Source organism: Phyllostomus discolor, chromosome 6, assembly GCF_004126475.2.
Source record: "Phyllostomus discolor isolate MPI-MPIP mPhyDis1 chromosome 6, mPhyDis1.pri.v3, whole genome shotgun sequence".
NCBI classification, from domain to species: domain Eukaryota; kingdom Metazoa; phylum Chordata; class Mammalia; order Chiroptera; family Phyllostomidae; genus Phyllostomus; species Phyllostomus discolor.
This window is the reverse complement of record NC_040908.2, coordinates 116,754,791-116,772,816: the sequence shown is the minus strand read 5'-3', so window position 1 is coordinate 116,772,816 and position 18,026 is coordinate 116,754,791. Positions and strand designations below refer to the sequence as shown.

General features: G+C 51.7%; 1 protein-coding gene across 7 annotated transcripts in view; it reads right to left on the bottom strand.

The window, feature by feature from the left end:
• Window positions 1–8,858: 8,858 nt before the first annotated feature.
• TENM4 (teneurin transmembrane protein 4) overlaps window positions 8,859–18,026 on the bottom strand; it is a 736,252-nt gene continuing 727,084 nt past the window's right edge. For all 7 annotated transcript variants that reach the window (XM_036028749.1, XM_028514477.2, XM_036028750.1 and 4 more), the window contains 2 exons: window positions 16,774–16,916; window positions 8,859–14,228 (listed from right to left, as the gene is read on the bottom strand). In XM_036028749.1, the coding sequence (XP_035884642.1) occupies window positions 13,470–14,228; window positions 16,774–16,916 (902 nt within the window). In that variant the 3' untranslated portion in view covers window positions 8,859–13,469. The remainder of the gene's footprint in view (window positions 14,229–16,773; window positions 16,917–18,026) is intronic.

Below are 18,026 nucleotides of genomic sequence, written 5' to 3'. Positions count from 1 at the left end.
ATCTATGAACATTAAAATGGCAATAAATTCACAACTAACAACAATTGAATCTAAAACATGAACTAAGCAAACAAGCAGAACAGGATCAGAATCACAGAAATGGAGATCCTTTGGAGGGCTATCAGTTGGGAAAGGGAATGGGGAGAATGGGGGAAAAGGTGCAGGGAATAAGAAGTACAAAGAGGTAGTTACAGAATAGCCATGGAGATGTAGAGTACAGTATAGGAAATGGAGCAGCCCAAGAACTTATATGCATGACCCATGGACATAGGAACTAAATTGGAGGGATTGCCGAGGGAGTGGGGGGTGCTGGGTGGAGGGGGGCAAAGGAAGAAAAACTGTGACAACTGTAATAGCATAATCAATAAAATACATTTTAAGAAAAGAATAAGGTGAGACTATTACGGATTAAGGGACTTCAAAGAGAATGAGTACAAGTGGGGATAAATCTCACGGGAATGCTCAAGAAGAGTCAAGGAGATAATGAATGTAAAGTGCTTAGCGCAGTGTCTGGGAAATGGTAGATGAGTGCTATTACTACTTCTTGTCACCTCTCAAGCCCCAGTCTCCTCTTCACTTGTAAAACACAGAAGAGGACAGCCTCTCCCTCAGGGCTGCTCAAGGATAAAAGGATTCATCTACCTTAGCCCCCTTTTCCTCCAGAACATGGGTAGGAAGGCAGGACCCTGGCAATGGAGAGCGCAGTGTGTGTGGTCGGCCAGTAGATGGCAGCTCAGACCAGTCTATCTGGAACCCTCGCATGGTGAGGGAGCTAATCCAGTTTGGCTGTGAGAAGCAGTGTCCTGCCTCATCACCAGTGCTCCCCTTCTCTTCCCAGGTATGAGGCATAAAGCTGAAAAGAGAGAATCAGTGGAGCTTCTCAGATATAATCAGGGTTCTCATGCAGTTTTCTGAGGAGTCGTTATTTGCTGGGTATTCCGTAGACACAGACTGGAGTTTGAGTGCTGCCAGGCTAGCTGTGCCTAGACTCTGCTTCTTGTCCCTGTGCCTCGTGCTCCGTCCTGAATCACCTGTGTGCAGGTCCAGCCTGGTTCAGCCTCCCTTCTCCATCACCCTGGGGTAATTTACATGTACACACCCACCCACACCTGGTGTGAGAGGTCCTTTAGGAAAAGTTTGTCAAATGAGCAAATAAGTAAATGCATTCTAGATATTTGCTCACATATTGTTCCTTCTCAGCAGACTCTAGGACAGGGTATATTCATTTACTTTTTGTCTCTCAAACAGGTAACCTGGGTAGTGATTAATGGTGGCATGCCCTGGGACTGGATTGCTTAGGTTCAACTCTGTTTTTCCACAAATTAGCTGCATGCCCTCAGATAGGTGCCTCAGTTTCTCCACCTCCAAAATGAGGGTGAAAGTAGCACCTCTCTAGTTCTACCACATTGAGGACTGAATGAACAAATGCATTTAATCTGTTGAGAAAAGTGCCTGGCACAAGGTAGGCAACCAATGCCTATTACCTGTCATTGGGACCTCACCTTGCTCTGAGACAGATTCCAATGCTCTTGCACAAGTGCATTCAAGGAAGACACCTAAAGCGCCTAGTGTCGGGCACAGGGGATGGCCCTCCAGAAATAGCAGCCTCCCCTCCAGCTCCTGCCATCCTCCCTCTTTGTTGTTGAGGTGAGCATTATCGATTGTTTGAAGAGGCCCCAGGTAAGTCTCCAGGCCTCTGACTCATGAGTACTGTGTGGCCCACTTTCTTCCAGCTTCAGGCTGAGCAGCAGCCTCTGTAGTCATCACGTGGTGCTGGGGACAGTACATTCAGGACTGAGGGACCCTCCTCAGGGCCCAAGACTCAGTGGCCCAAGACTCAGAAGGCACCGAGGCAGGGGAGAAAGGGACCTTCAGAACTGTGTCCCTCTTCTAATGTGTGTGTGGTGCTTAGGAGAGCATCTTCCAAGAGTCATTGCTCAACTTTGGTCAAAATGACTCCTGTATGTGGGGCGGGGTGGGGGGCAGGGTTTGGGGGGAGCATCTGAGGAAAGGTAAGTGATGTGGGAGGCACCATGGAGTTCAAAGTCTTACCCTGAGTTCTGTATTCCATATATGGTTTGCTTAAGGCTTTTTTAAATGTGACATTAGAGCAGCTATATCCAAAGGTAAATTCTTTGGGGCAAAAATTTCTTTTACACTTTAACTTTTGGGATTTTGTTAATTTTTTTTGAAATAAAGAGCACTGAAATTTAAATTTGTGGAAGAAAAGTCTTCCTGTATGACAGTCATCTGAGCCACACAAAATGCAGGGGCAGGAACTGGGGATTATAACAGTTTTAGGTATATATGATCTGTCCATGTTTTTTCTGCATGTTAGTCTGGAGGGATGGGAGCGTGTGACAGATGGCCACTAGGTGGTGCCATCGAGGTGAAAAAGTCTGGGCGAAAGCTCGTCACCTGCCCTGTACAATAGACTGGAAGAGCAGATAAACATCTATCTGGGGAAAATCAAACCCCTCATCTCAATAAATTCCAGCCATCTGGTAAGATCTGGGGTGGGAATGGAGACTGACCCAGGAGAATGTACCTGGTGCAGGAGCATGAAAACCTGGGGGGAGCGGAGGAAAAGTGAAGCCTGCCTGGTTGTCCCGTCTCTGTCTACAGGTCCAGCCCTGATTCTGAGGCCCCACCTCTGTCTTGCCCAGGAGGCCTGCCCAGGCACCTGCAGGAGGCCTCGGGGCCCTTACCTTGGTGCACCCTCCACCTGCTGCACCGTTCTTCATTCCTTTCTCTTCAGTCAAGGTGTCACCTCCCTCTGGAAGCCCCTCTTCACCCAGATGGACCTGTCTCCTAGGTTCTCTGTGCCCCACTATACTTACACCCCCTTCTTCTGCAGGTCTTGGCCACTTTAGCAGACTGGGATATTTGCCACTGAGTAGTAATTTCCTGGCTAGGTGTCTGTGGGCAGGCTGGGAAGATGTCAGGCTGGTTCTGTGCAATACCACCGGCCCCCAAAGGTGTGTGAGGGATTCATCACCCACAGCACCCCTCGGGCTCCCAGGGCTCATTCTCTGCCTCAAAGCACTGAGAAAGTCCTAGACACGCTGCGAGTTTGTCCACACTGGGTAAGCAGCGTAGAGAACACTGGCTACATGTAACTTGCATAGTCCACAGAAAAATGAAAATACAGGACCCCTTGTTCCAACACTAGTAAGTGTCAGGATGGAGGCAGCAGAGCATTACATCAGGAGTGGGGCCCTCCTGAGTCCAGCGCCCAGTGTGACTGCTCAGCCTGCACGCCCACAAGGCAGCCCTGAGCCTGGAGTGGAGTGAAGTCCCAGGTGGGCCTTATGCCTGTTGAATGGCCATCAAGTGACCCACTGGTGGCTTGGAAGGTGCCATCATTGACCTTATGGTGTGTGAAGCCCTTGACATTGGAAATGCCTTTACTCCCCAATTTTAAGACATAGGAGAAATAGTCTAGAATTCAGAGTTAGGTAAACCTGGATTTAAAGTCTGATTCTATTACTTAACAGCACAAATCATGAGTAGCTCCAGACCTCATCTGCAAAATGGGAAGTAATAACACCTACCATGAGTATTGCTGTAGGTTTGAATGAGGTTTCATGTAGAAAGCCCTGGTCTAGAGCCCATGCCTACTGTGTCTCACTGAGCCCTCCCCTCCAAGCTGCACTGCTGATCTCAGGAGCGTCTGATCAGGAGAGAACAGGCAGATGTCGGGCCCAATGGTTGGGCAGTGCTTGCTCAGTGAGGAAGGTCACCATGTGGTGAGGCCCCATGGTCTCTGGCAGCATCAGCTGAGTCAGGCAAGGAATGAAAGAGAGAACTAGGGAGGCCCTGGAGAAACTCTTAGGTCACAGAATCACCATGGGGGAGATTCATCGGTTCTTTATCTGACAGATGCATATGAACGCCTCCTGAGCCAGGTGCCAGTTGCCAGTGATACAGTGGCAAGCAAAGCAGGTGGGGGCCTGCCCTTTGTTCACTCAATACCCTGTTCTCTTGGATGCATCTGCCGCTAGCTGACAGTTGGCCGGAGTTTACTAGGTGCCCACCGTGAGGCAGGAAATGAGACCACAACAGGTGCTGTGAGACTCTGCCACCCTCCTCTGATTGAAATGAATGAAAGCTGTGTGCTTTCATTCCCGACAGCCAACACCTGCGACTCTTTGCAGGTGGGCTGTCCTCAGGCTGCTGGAGCTCCCTTTGCAGTGTGTGCAGAGAGCCAGAAGTGACTGGAAAACGACAGCCCTTAACTGATGATTGACGGGTACAGAGGTGTAAGTACTTCAGGCCAGCTGGGGACAAGTCTCAGGTGTGACTTAGATTGTTGCCACAACTCCCCCGCTGGACTGAGACCAAGTTTGCTCTCCTGGGATCTTGTCTGATCTCACGCCCTTGATGGCCCTCCTTCTTTTCTTGCCCCTCACCTTCATTTGTTTATCTGGGGATCACTTCCTAATAACTTCCTTTCAGACAATTCCTTTCTTGTTCAACATCTACTTATAAGGAACTTCTCCACTCACGATAGGAAAAGAAAAATGGAGGTAGTGATGGTTCCTGTCTTCATGTTACTATAGACAGTGATGCAAAGTTTCAGAAGTAAGTCATTACGAATAATAAAGTATGGTTTTGCACAATGATTCCTTTTGTTAGGGCGTTCCAAATTACCTCTGTGATGGGCTCACGTTGCCTCACTTGCATGCAGGTATGCTTTCTGAGTGGGACACAAGAGGAGGCCGTCCTGCTGGCTTGGCCTTGCATGTGATCTACACTTTGATTACTGCAAACCTAGACATACCCATAGAGTGGCTGCTGCATGTAAATATCAACCACTGTGCGTTTTGCTGTGTTCAAACAGCTGAGACATGCTAGATCGGACCCCTGGGAATTTGGGGCTTTGTGCCTGCCTAGGCTAGGTTCATGGGAATGGGGCTTGGAGGGCTGGACTCCCCAGGCCCACTTGAACAGCCAGGAATGTCTTTCACTTTCATTAACTCCTTTCCCACCAAACCCACCTATTCCAGGACATTTTCTCAGATGCCTTCCTCTCCCTGCCCGGCCCATACTGGGCTTCTCTTCATTGGCACTAGGGAAAGTGTTTTTTTGTTGTTGTTGTTGGAGCCACATGGCCCACTTCCACCGTCTCCTCAAGGTAGCAGGAATCTTTGAACTTCTAGCTGAAATCACAGGCTGGTCAGGCAAGGAGGTGGGAGCTGGGCTGGTCTGCCGTCACGGAATCATAGCTGTGGGCAGAGGAGGAGCTTCAGTCCTCCAGAGCTCAGTTCTTCCTGCAACCAAACTTCCGTCAGTAAGTCTGGATGCCCGGCATCTGCACAGCCAGGCTGCCCAGACCCAGGCACCTCCCCTCAGGGTCTGGGCCTGACCTGTGGACGTGGATGGGGACACTGCCTAGAGCGCCTGGCTGTCTTCTTGTGCTTCTGCTACAAAGCTGGCAACTCCCTATCTCCTCAAATGAGCTCCAACTTATGGTGCCTCTCGATGCCAGAGGCTGGGTTTCTGGTCACTTCTCCCTTGTGAAACCTGGAAAGTTTCTGCTCCTTCACCAGACTTCTGAGTTCTAGCAACCTTGGGCGCTGAGGCCTCTGGACTGTGATGTGTGTAAAGCCCACACTCCTCGGTATCACGAAGCCTGATTGAGTGGGGATGTGTATAAGCAAAGGGTCTAGTTTTCCCTCCTTAGGTTCTCTAAGGCGGCTCGGCTTACATATGTGAAGTGCTCATTAAATGTGTGATTAATTGCGATTCCTCCTCTAGGCCTCCCGTAGGGCCTGGCTATGCCATTCATTCATTTCATCATTCATTCTCTTTCCATTCATTTATCTCCCCACCCACTCAAGTCATGTAAGAAGTATCTGTATCTGAAATAGTGACTCCATTTCCTCTGTTCCCATCTCACAGACTGGGGAAGGGATCTTCCCCCCTAAGAAATTAGTCCCAGGAGATTGGAATGGACATATGTTGAAGGCTGCAAACAGGATGACAAAGAAAAGGCACGAGTGCTGTGCATCCGATGTCAATGTCAGGTCCTTACATCGCAGTGGGCGGGAGCGGGCCTGCAGATTGCAGGGGACGTGGGAAAACGCTTCGATTCTGCCCCATGCTGATGTGCTGGGGACTCAACTGCTCCTAAGAATTGACATTTGTCCTTGCAAGGTGTGTGTGTCTCCACAAGGAAGCTTGGAATTATTGAAAGATAAAGAATGTATTTGCCCTGGCTGGCGTAGCTCAGTGGATTGAGCGCGGGCTGCGAACCAAAGTGTTGCAGGTTCGATTCCCAGTCAGGGCACATGCCTGGGTTGCAGGCCATGGCCCCCAGCAACTTCACATTGATGTTTCTCTCTCTCTTTCTCCCTCCCTTCCCTCTCTAAAAATAAATAAATAAATACATAAAATCTTAAAAGAAAAAGATTAAAAAAAGAATGTATTTGCAGCTCCTATTGCCCCGGAGTCCTTGAAAGGACACTGGCCTGGGGGTGGCGGCTGCAGCCCACCCTGGGGTTACTCCCGATTGATGAGTTCAGACTTGAGAAGCAAATGCCCACGGCCTGCCCAGCCTCCGGTAGCGATGGAGGCACGGAGACTTCCAGTGTGTGGTTGGAAGGAGAGACCCCCACAGAGATGCTGGGGGTGAGGCCCGGGAACAGTCAGGGTGGGGCGAGACCACATGGAGAGGCGTGTGAGGTCTAACTCCTAGACACTCCTCCCCTCCGGGTCTAGATGCTCCTGTTACGGAAAAGGCACATTAGTACTCACTTTTGAAGTTGTTTTCCGCACACGGTGCAGTATTCTCCAAGGCTTCTGATGGACCAGGGAAGCAAGAATCGCCTGTGCAACCCTTGGGTTACAGAGGGCAGGCGGGGCCGGGGCACTCTGGGGGGAGAAGCCTCTGTTACCCACCCCTTCCTCCTTGCGCAAGGCCAGTGGCAGCTGCAACAGATTTGCCAAGAACGCAGGGGAGGGAGGCAGGCGCAACACCCATTTCAGAGGAGAGGTGGCTGCATTCAGAAGGGGTCAGGAAACACCACCCTCTTTCTCAAACACACCAGGAGTGGACCCCTAAGGCAAAGGGGAAGCTGAACTAGGGTGACTCACAGCTGAGCACCTGCTTTGGTCACCGGGGATACACACAGGACAGTCATAGCTTTGAGGAGCTCACACCCAAAACAATCCAGTTTTGCAAAGGGCCAGGCATGTGACAGGTGCTCAGTGAGTGCTTCTGAGAGAGGGCTTCAGCTGGGCTTGAGGAAGCCGTGTGTGCAATGGTGCGCAGGTGAGGATGTCTGTGCGTACGTTTGGGGGTGGGGTGTACTCCTGTGCAGCTGTCTGTAGTGTGGGAGAGAGAGGAGGGGCAAGGAGGACCTGATGCACCTGCTCCACTGGCCAGAAGTGGCAGGTTTCCTTGACTAAGGGCATCTGAAGTGCCACACTAAGTACCTTACTCTGCGTCTAGTTTAAAGGATAGTGTAGGTAACTGGTTCTCAAAGCCTGAAGGGGCATCAGGGTCTGCATCAGTGTCACCTGGAGACGTGTTGGAAATGCAAATTATGGGGCTCCATCGCAGACCCTCTGATTCAGAAACCTGGGGGTGGGGTGGGGGGAGGTAGTCTGTTTTGATGAGCCCCCAGGTGACTCTGATGCAGGCCGGGTTGGAGAGCCACTGGTGTGTAGTACTGGGAAGGGGACCAGGCTTTGGGAGGAGGGTGGGGGTGCTGGGGAGGGAGGTGTGAGGTGGAGAACTCCCATGGGTGAAGACCTGTTGTCTGAGCAGTGAGTGACATTTCTAACCTGTCCTTTGAGGTGACCTGAGCAGTCACTGGGAGGTTCTGTGCCATCACACTCTCACTTACAGTCGGAAGACCCAGGCCTCGGCGGCGGGGGGGGGTCGGGGGGGGGGTGTTCCATGACTTGCTTAAGATCTCGCAGTAAATGCTGGAGCCAAGTTCTGCACCCCGTTTGGCCTGGCTCCAAAAACAGGTTCCTCACACCACTTCAGGGGCCTCCTGGCACCACACGCAAGTAATAGCCTGGGCGGCGGTGCCCGAGAGCCCACGGTTGCATGGGCGGGAAGGGGCCCAAGGCTGGGGGACCTCCTTCCTGGAGGGCCCAGTGGCGGGCCGGTGCTGAGGCTAACGGGAGAGCAGTGAGCCTTCTGCTCCTACTCCTGTCCCCAATTATTTGAATTTTCATAAGGTTTGCCATTCGCACCAGGGAGCTGAGCTTAGCAAATGGACTTTCCTAAGTGACCAGCTGTCATCTGGGAATTCTCGAACCAAGAGGTTAAATGTGAGGTTAAGTGAGAAAAGCCGAGTGAAAAATTACCTGCATGCTGTGATTACTTTAGAGGTTTTTTTTTTTTTTTTAAAGAAAAACATACAGTAAGAACACAGAGAAAAAAATAAACAACTGTAAAGGAATTTTACAATCCATTACAAGTTGTGCTATGTGGTTATAGCAATTTGTGTGATGAAGATACATTAATTTATTTTTGAAAGTGTGACTGGTGACACCCCATGGGGACCACAGTGGACAAGCCTGTGTCCAGTGGCAGAGGATGGTGTCCAGCGTGCCAGCCCTTGGGGTCTGCCCCCAAGGCCGGTAAGGACAGTGACTGGGATGTGGCCTGGGGTGGCGGTGGGATAGAGCTGATGTCAGAGGTACTTTGACATTCACGAGGTTAAGCCCCAGGGTCCCGTGTCCTCTGGAGATGCCTGTCCTTGACAGCTGCCCCCTGGAGGGACTCAGAGGGACTCTGGGGCAAGGACCAGAGCAGCACAGGCCACCCCAGGGGGAGCAGCAGCTGGAAGGACTGACTCGAGCAGCCCCTGCTCTCCAGACAAAGGCCACCCAACACCTTTAAACACAAAATATTCTTTTATTTGTCAACGAAGGCTACACAGGATCACTTCTGGTTTCGTTTTTTATGCCTTTTTCTCTCCCCCTAGAAGGTATCTACATCTGCATTTATTTACAGCCTGGTCGGTATTTACACAGTCAAGAATACAGTGTTAGAAACACAAAAGTGTTGAGAAAAAAACTTCTCAAAATTAGTTCCAGACTTCAGGAAAACTATTTCCACATGGTAAGGCCAGAGTCTCCAGTGTTGGTCGTCCAGAGGCAGCTCGGGAGAGTCCGTTTGCCGAGGCTGCGGGTTCAGGAATCTTCAAGGACAGGCAGGGTTAGAAAAGTGGGCCCGGTGTTGGGTGTTGTGTTGGGTGAGTCCTGGGCTGCTGCACCGCCAGGTGTCTGCGGCCCTGCCTCCGGCAGGGGGCCCAGTGGCCCGAGTGTTGGTCCCTTGTGGGCAGTTGGCCCTCCGACTCAATCACATTTTCTTGGGGACCCAGGGGTGGCCTGGTAGCATGCTCTTGGCATTCCAGAGGGCGTGAGAAACCCAACGTTGGCGCCCCCCAGGCCTCCCCCCACTCTGATCATCCACACGCAGGATAAAACCTAAGAGCTCACCGCTGCCTGGGGTGGTCAAATACACGAGGCTGGTTTCTGAGAATGTAAAGGTTGGAGGGGATAGAGTGTCTGTCACCTGAGCAATGAGTCCTCAAAACGAGTTTGCTGTTTTCTGAAGGTTAAAGGGAGGGGCCTTGAACTCCAGAGTTCTTCCTTTGAATCCCCTTCCCCCCAGTAAAATATAGACAAGTGTATAAACCTAGCTGGGAATTATGAGCCTTCAATGGAGGGCTTTTAGTCCTAATGAGGACCCCAAGGAGAGACTGGGCTCCTTCTGGACCGCTCAGGAGATGGGCTGCACCTCAGGACCAGAAGCCGTCACCTGGGGGCTGCTGTGGGGAATGGAGAAGAGATTTGACTCTGAGCACCGGGAGCTCAAACCCCGAAGCTGGGGACCCTTCTGAGGCCTGGGAAGCTCCTCCCTCCTGGGCACCAAGCTCAGCATCACAGCTCTCATGCTGTGGCCACCACAGACAGGCTTCAGCTGTGAAACAACATTCTGGGATTTCACATTGAAAGCCATAATGCAAGCAAGATACTGCCCCCTATAAAGGTGGTACTTAAAGTCCCAGCTACAAAAGCCCTTTGTTTTTTTAAAACAAATCTGATTCCTCATTATGTGTCTATAAAATCACTGCCCAGTTTTTCTCACCTTCACTTTATGCTCCCATCCCGCCCCATCCTGACTGTGTAAAATCACACCTCCTGGCCATCCTCAACCTCCGGCCAGTTTGTTAGGGACTGTTTTGAATCCTCCATCCCGAGGTAGAAATCAGCCAGCAATTCTGAGACAAGCACCAGAGGCCAACAAAGGTGTCATCTACCATGGAGTTTCTTCCCCTGCTGCCCCTTGGCATAGCTCTGCCCCTCAGAGCTATGTCTGGAGCTGGGTAAAAAGAAAGTCTCATCCTATAAAAAGCAAAGTTGGGGAATCACCGAAGTCCTGTTTCGGGTGATGGCAGAGGGCTGAGGATGAGGTGCTGGTGGCAGATGTGGAGAGCAGGGGAGAACTCCTCCGAAATAAATCTCTTTCTAGGGTGAGAAGGTGACATCCCTCAGAATCATGAACACAGCCAGAGGGAGGGCTGGCTGCTCCAAGCAATGGACCCGTTTTGGCTGGCTAATGCCAAACAGGCAGGTGCCATCCAGGGTGGGATTTGATGGCTAGAGGCCACTGAACAGGCTCGGGGAGCTCTGGCTTATGCCTTCAGATTCACTTTCGCTACAGGACGGGGATCACTGGCCTCTGCAGGAGGAGGGACTGAGAGGGGAAGCACCCAGTTGCCTGTCAACCCAAACAGAAACCAATTCCTAACAGGCTGACGAAACCCGGGCCAGGAGCACAGTCTCCAGGGGCAACGCACGCATGTGAAACCGAGGTGCCCAGTGCTGCCCGCTCCACACCTGAGACCCCTTCTCTCAAGCCTGGGGACGCTTCAGCTTCTCCCTGCACGGAAGCTGGGCCTCCTTGGTGGTGTGTGGCCCAGGGAAAATAGGACATCAGCCATTTAAAGAAAAGGAGCACTCACTAATTCTGTGTTTTTGATCTTTAAATGTCTGCACTGTTACTTTGGTGGGGGTGGGTGGCCAGAGGGCTGGGAGGTGCAGGGCAAGGACGCACTTGGCCCTTGTGCTGTCGCTGGCTCCAAGGGACGTCCCTGGAGGGCCTTGACTGATGTTCGGCAGCCAGCATGGAACTGCTCAGCAAGGCCAAGGGGCAGGAGAGCTTTGTGCAAGGGCCCCTGTACTGAGAGTACATTTTGAGAGGCAGAAGTCTATTTTGGATAAAAAGCTGTGTTCCTCAGGCCAAGCTGTTTTCCATCCCCTCCAAGAATGATCCTGCTGGGCGGGAGCCCTGCACCAGCTCCCGCTGCATCCGTCCGGTGGACCTGAGGAGCCCGCGTCCGACTCGGTGGAGCTCTGGGCCCAGAGACACTGCACATCCAGCGGACACACAGGCCAAGGTGCACTGTCGCAGCAGCATGACTTATTTTGGAAACAGGAAGAGCACTTAGCGAAACACATCCTCTAATCCCAGTGGGATGACATAAGGCAAAGCCCCCCTCCCGAGAAGCTGCGGCTGCCTCCCGCTGCCAGGCAGAACCCAGGCTCCACGCTGCTCCGATTCTCATGCAGTGAGAGACCTTCTTGGTTTCATTAGCTTGTGTAATATTCTGAAGACTCTGTGAGTAAGGCTATAAAGGTGCCATGAGCTTATCAGTCCAACAAGGTTGCCACGGGGAAGAGCTCAGACTCAGAATTCATTTTCCACACTTAATGTAAATGTAACCCATAAAAGTCCCATTTTCTAAGAAGCCCAGCTCAAAAGAAGCATTTGGCTTCCCCTTGTGGTCTCCCAGAGCCTCCTGTGAGTGGTAATGACGATGGTAATTAGGCAGATGAACCAGGAACAAGCTCCTGGCTCTTGCTGCCGCCCCCCCCTCCCTCCACACCTCCTCTGGCCTGGTTGGCTGCTGCCTTTCCCTGGGCATGCCCTCCAGGTGTGGGCTGTACGTACTCCTGAAAGGGCTTTAGCCTCTTCCTAACGACCTCAGGCAAAGGTCTTCACAGCGACAACTGGTACCACGGCCTCCAGGATCCATGGGCACCAGCCTTAGGAGCTGTCCCCAGTCCTGGTGCAGGGCTTGACATCACCAGGCCACACCAGAGTAGCTCTTTTCCTTCTTTCTTTAAAACCCCAGGGAAGCTGTTTTAGAATAACTTCACAGAAGGAATTTTCTGAAAGCTCTCCTACTGCCTTCAGCTCTGCAATTAGCCCATAGGTGGAAGGCAGAGGAGCCTTCAGAAACTGGTTAGAAGGATGCTTGGCTCATGCCATCCTCTCTTTGGCTGATGTTTTTTTAAACATCTTTCCAGAATCGAAGGCCACCAAACCCCTCTCTCCACACTCCTATTTCTCAGTGGTGGCGGCTGAGCAATGGAGGGAAGATACCCCAAGTCCTGGGGAGAGGGCTTCACCACAGAAGGCAGGCTGGTACCCTTGCCACCACTGCCATCCTTGGGCCACGGAGGCCTCCCCCCTCCCTGGATCTGTTGCCCACACTGAGGGCTTGCTGTGTGGTGCTGGTTCTCACATTGGACTTTGGCAGAGAAGAGGAGGTGCATAAGGAGCATCACGGGAGGACCAGCCAGCCACAGTCATCCGGGGTGCCTCTGCCTCTTGGAGAGCACGAGGCTCTTAGCCCCAGGATGCTCTGTCACCAGACTGGGGGGAAGGACCTGGGAGACACTTTCTCCATCCCGGCATGGGGGTGGCACCAACAACTACACAGGGTTTGCAAAAAGGGCAGGGGTTTCATTTAGCATCAACAATATAAAGCTTGACCAGGAGTTGGGGCAGCTTGAAAGAGGTGCTGAATGAATTGTGAAATTCTCCGGAGAAAGATGGAGCCATCCGGGATCCTCCCCATTCACAGAACACAGTGAATAAAAAGCAGTAACTGCTCCGCGGGAGCTCAGCCAAGGATCCTCAGGCCCTGCAGCCCCTCCTTCCAGGCCCCCTTAGAAGCTTGGTACTGGCCTGTTACTCTCCGCACCCCTCACTCCTGCCCGACCCCCACTGAGGAAAGGGTTACATGAGACAAGTTAGCACAGACACTCGTGTCTCACATCACACTGGGTACCGAGGGACAAAGACACACCCCAGGAGATGCGTCTCAGAGAGGAGAGATATACCTCAAACAACAAGGAAAAATCCTCAAGGAAAAGGGAACAAAAGACAATAAAGTTTTCATTGTGATCACACTACAGAAAAAAATACCTTCTGTTCTTTGCAAAAAAAATGTGTGAAGGCCAATTTTGTGTTTTTCTTTTCTTAAAAAAAAAGAATGTTGCATAAATTACAATGCAACCAGTATCTTTTTTTTTTCTTTTCTGCACTTGTTAAAAAAAGGATTTTTTTTTTCAAAGTACAACACAGTCAGGTGTGCGGCCACAAAAGAGTAGCTGTCTTTGGCAAGAAGTCCAGGCCGGGGTCTTCTCTGTCACCTTCGGCCCATCTCGCTCTGTCTCATGAAGTGGATGTTGTTGGCGCTGTCTGACAGTTCTGGGTACTGCTCCACGGAGATCACGAAGAAGCCGTCGTAGCCTTGAACCCGCCCTGTGTTCAGCGCCTGCTGCTTCTCCCCCTCTGTCCAGGCCCGCAGGCCCTCCTCCCCTTCCCTAAGTCGCTGCTGCTCACGGGCCCAGGCTTGGCGCACGGCTCTCTGCCGGGCCAGCTCCAGCACCCGTGCTTTCTCCTCATCCAATGTCGTCCCATAGCGGGTATTCAAGCACAGTGCCCCATACTGGAGCTGAATGTCTGTGTAGCGTCTAGTCCTGCCATTGAGCATTGTGTTGATCTGGGACACGGTGACATTGACCCCATTCTCCAGGGTTCGCCGTCCCCCACTGAGGCCCAGGATGGCCAGGTCAGCTTCTGAAGGCCCTGGTTTCACAAAGTAGTGGGTGTCCACCCCCTCAATGGTGAAATGCAGGTTCTCCAGGTAGTGGGCATTGTTCAAGATGGCGGCCACCCTCCGCCCATCCTCGTTGGCCACACTTATGATGTCTGTGGTCACTCGGCCATCCTTCAGCGCAAACTTGACCCCCTTACCAAAGACTGAGCCACTGGACGCAAACTTCTTTGTCTTTGGGGCCTGTTGGCAGCTGGTGATTGTTGAGCCGTAGAGCTGGTCAAAACGTTCTAGGGTGACGAAAGCCTTGAGCTGCTTCTGCACTTCACACTGTACCCCAAGGATAGACTAAAGGAGGGCAGAGGGAGGAAGGAGAGAAAGAGAGTGAGATAAAGGAAAAAACCCAAGGGTCTGGAGAATCAGTTTATATAACTAAGTCAAATCTATCCACATTTATTAAGCTTAGCATGTGGTTCTACTCTTGATCCTGAGAGCATCCAGTCACCCTCCAACCAGTCGTTAACCATCTTCCTATTCGGAAACTGTTCAGGGGGCATCGACTCCATGCCAAGTCCTTCCCTGGACACTGGAGTTACAGCAATGAATCAGACCTTGTCCTACCCTTGGAAAACTCATCACTTAGTAGGGAAAGACAGTGTGACAGCAAATAAGTGCAATCAAATGTGGCCAAAGAGCAGGAATAGCCACAGCTAGATAATTTACATTCGTTGTCTCATTTCATCTCCACAATGACTTTATATAACTGGTGTTGTTGCTATCCTGACTTAACACCTAAGAAAACCAAGGATCAATGAGGTTACAACTGGCCCACCAAGTATTCAGGTCAATGGTCAAACCCAGGTCTGTCTAACTGTAGAGGCTCAGTTTCGAGGGAGGGCTCCTGAGTAGGGAGCAGCAAACAAGGCTCAGAATATCTCAGCTTGAAGGTGGAGGGGTGAGGTGAAGGAGGCAGGGTTCAAGGACAAGCCCATATTTGAGCTGGGACTGGGAGGATGAGGGGGTACTGTTAGATGGAGGAATGGCAAGAAGACATAGTAAGATGTCAAGAGTGATTTATATAAACCCTCTTGTTCTGCTTTCTTGCTCTCTGCTGTGTTCATAAATAATCTTCAAGGAGGGCATCTGCCCCACCGTGCTTTCTGGAGGATCCTCAGGTGCCCCTACTCTTGTCTGCTTTGGGGGGCACTTTGGGCCCTGTTTCCTTGGCATACTGCCTACCTGTCCCTCCATGGCGCAGGGAGCTCGGCAGAGCAGCAGGCCCCTGGGCCTTATTAGCAACTCAGGGAAATGGCTTTAGAAACAGGCCCATTGGCTTCTCACTGAAATTAAGTCCTCTTTATAATTAATAGAACCCTGTCTGTGAACAATTATTTCCTAGAGTTTCACGAAAGCTGCAGTGCTCAACAACAAAGATCTCCGATGCCTGCCAAGGGCAGAAATCAATAACACATTGACAGGCGGGGTTGGTGAACAGGCTGTCAGAGCTGGGGCTCTCTCTGTGCGGTGGAGAAGGCGACCTGGTGGTGGAGCAGGAGCTGAGCCGCTGGAATCAGCCCTGGGACCAGGCTGTGCCATGGGCATCTGGGCAGCCTGGAGGGCTCATGGGGGCCAGGGAGGGGCAGGGCAGGGGGAGGGCAGCAGAGAGCAGCAGAAAGAGGATGGGCTTGGTGGCCAGACAGACTTGGGTTCTCATCACCATCTGCCTCTTCCAGCTGAGTGAGTGACCTTGGGTAATTTCTCTCTGAACCCAGGTCTCCTCATCTATAACATGGGGAGACATGCCTAATTCATGAGGTTGTTTACTTCTCTCAACCACTTGTCCATTCAATGAAAGTGTTCCATGCACTGACTCTGGGCTAGGAGCTTTGCTGAGTACCAACCACATAAGACCCAGTGCTTGCCCTCGTGGGGTTCACAGTCTAGTGTAGAGACAGGAAGGAAAACAGGACTTAAAACCCAGGGTGGTGAGTGCTGTGAAGGGGGAAGCGATGGCGTGCTACCAGAGCAGAGAGGTGCAGGGTCTGGGGGACGGAGACAGCTGGAGGCCTAAGGGAATCAGGCAGGAGTAAGAAATATGGAAATGTGGATGCATACTTAGGTTTCCACCACCAGCAGTGTGCCTTCTGGCCACCCCGCCTTCCTCCTGTCTGTACCGGGATTCCCTGAAAGCCTGATCTCTGCCCGACTCTTTCCTGCTTTCACTGGCTGCAGCCGGGGCCCAGGAGAGCCAGCCTCTAGCACAGACATTATGAGTAGGCAGCGGCGGTGAGCAAATGGATGTCTGAAGTGGGGGATGGGGGGGAACTGTTTCAAGGGACCTTTACAGCAATATGATTCTTTGAGCCTTTGAAACAGTCATGAAAGAGAGACAAGAGAAAGGAATGTTTTTTGAGCATCTACAGACAGATCTGGGTTTGAATCCCAGCTCTACCCATTCTGTGCCATGTGGCACTGGAAAGCCCCAGGAATAAGATCCTCAAAATGAGAATAGTGGTACCAGGGGAGAACTATGAGTTAACCTGTGTAGAATGCCTCACGCAAGGACAGGTGCAGGAGGTGCTCAGAGAAATGCCACATTTGTTTGTAGAATGTTTCTTCCCTCCTTGCACTTTGGGAGTGGGCAGTGACAAAGGCTCATTGTGTTTGTGGAACTCCAAACTCAGTGTAACATATAAACTTAATACAGCTTGCGAGGGCGTGAGGGTCCATGTGCTGCTCTAGCTGTGTCCACGGTGGCCCACCAGTGGTGCGGCGACAAAGTGTTTGCTGAGCAGTTTCTGGTGGGCGCTGTGGATGCACATCTGTTTCTATTGATGACCCAGACCTTCCTGAAAAGCTGGTGGGGCTCACTCCTGAAATGTGCCCGAGTTACCTTGCTGTTGTCCCACTCCTGGGTTTTCATTTGTGTGTGCATGAGCTCGTAGGACGGTTCCATGGCATCCGTGTCGGGCTTCGGATAGCCAGGAATCACATTGTGAAGCTGGAATCCAAAGGTGAGCAGCCAGCTGTTGACATCTGGGTGGGAGAGAAGCAGAAACACCCCCATGGGGTAAGTCAGTGGACCGCAGGTGTGGCAGACCCAATAAAGCAGCCTGCAGTTGGGCAGCAGCTGGGGTGAGGATGTGGCGCGGAGCTGTGGGAGGGTCAGCTGGTGCAAGCACTCTGGGAACTGGTTTCACGGCATTAATGCTGAAGATGCCCTTGGGACCTAGCGACCCCATCCTAGCTATAAATCTCAGAGAGATGTGCCTGAAGTAGAACCTCGGTTTCCAGGCTCCCCTTTCTACCATCACTGTACCGTCAGCTTTGTACACCAGAGGCAGCCATTGATGGGGGAAGACTCCTCCGCATTATCAATCATCATTCCTATTGATGTTTCCAAACATCAATAGGAAACTCTTGCACAGGACAACTGCCACTCCCAAAGGAAAGATCTATAGGAATGACTTTCAAAGAGAAAATTGACTTAAGAAACAAACCCCATTTGCTGAGATTGGAGCCTCAGGGCCAAAGCCCCATTGGGCACAGAGATAGCCTCTGCCCGACGTCCGAGTTCCCCCGATCCTGCCTGTCAGCCTAAAGAAGTCACTGGCGCCAACGCCCTGTGCCGTCTTTATATTGGGCTTGAGGACCTAGCCCCATAGACATGGGATTCATCCATTTGTCACATTCCTTGGGGGTTACTAGTTACAGATACTACATATAGGGACAGGTAGAATTTTGCCATGGACGTTTGGTTCATTAAAGAACGGAATCAGAAAGCCAAGGCAGGAGGAAAAGAGCGAGTGGAGGGTGTGCGACCAGCTGCCCGGCCCCTGTCGCTGATGCCTTTTGTGTGCCCAGCACCGTGTCACACAGACTCTCCCCGGCCATGGGGACCTGAAGGGAAGGTGGGAGGTGGGGCATGGGCAACTCTGACTGCAGAGGAGAGGTGCGCAGAGGTCAGAAGTCTCTCAGCTGGATAGCCCGACGAGTCTTTGTGAAGAAGGTGGCGTTTAAGCCAGACACTGAATGCCGTGCCCATTTTGTCAGGTTGTGATGGAGAGGACGGGGGCATCTCAGGAAGGCTGGCACGTAAGGGGCAAGGCCTGGAGAGGGCAGGTGAGTGTGGAGAGTGTTCAGGGA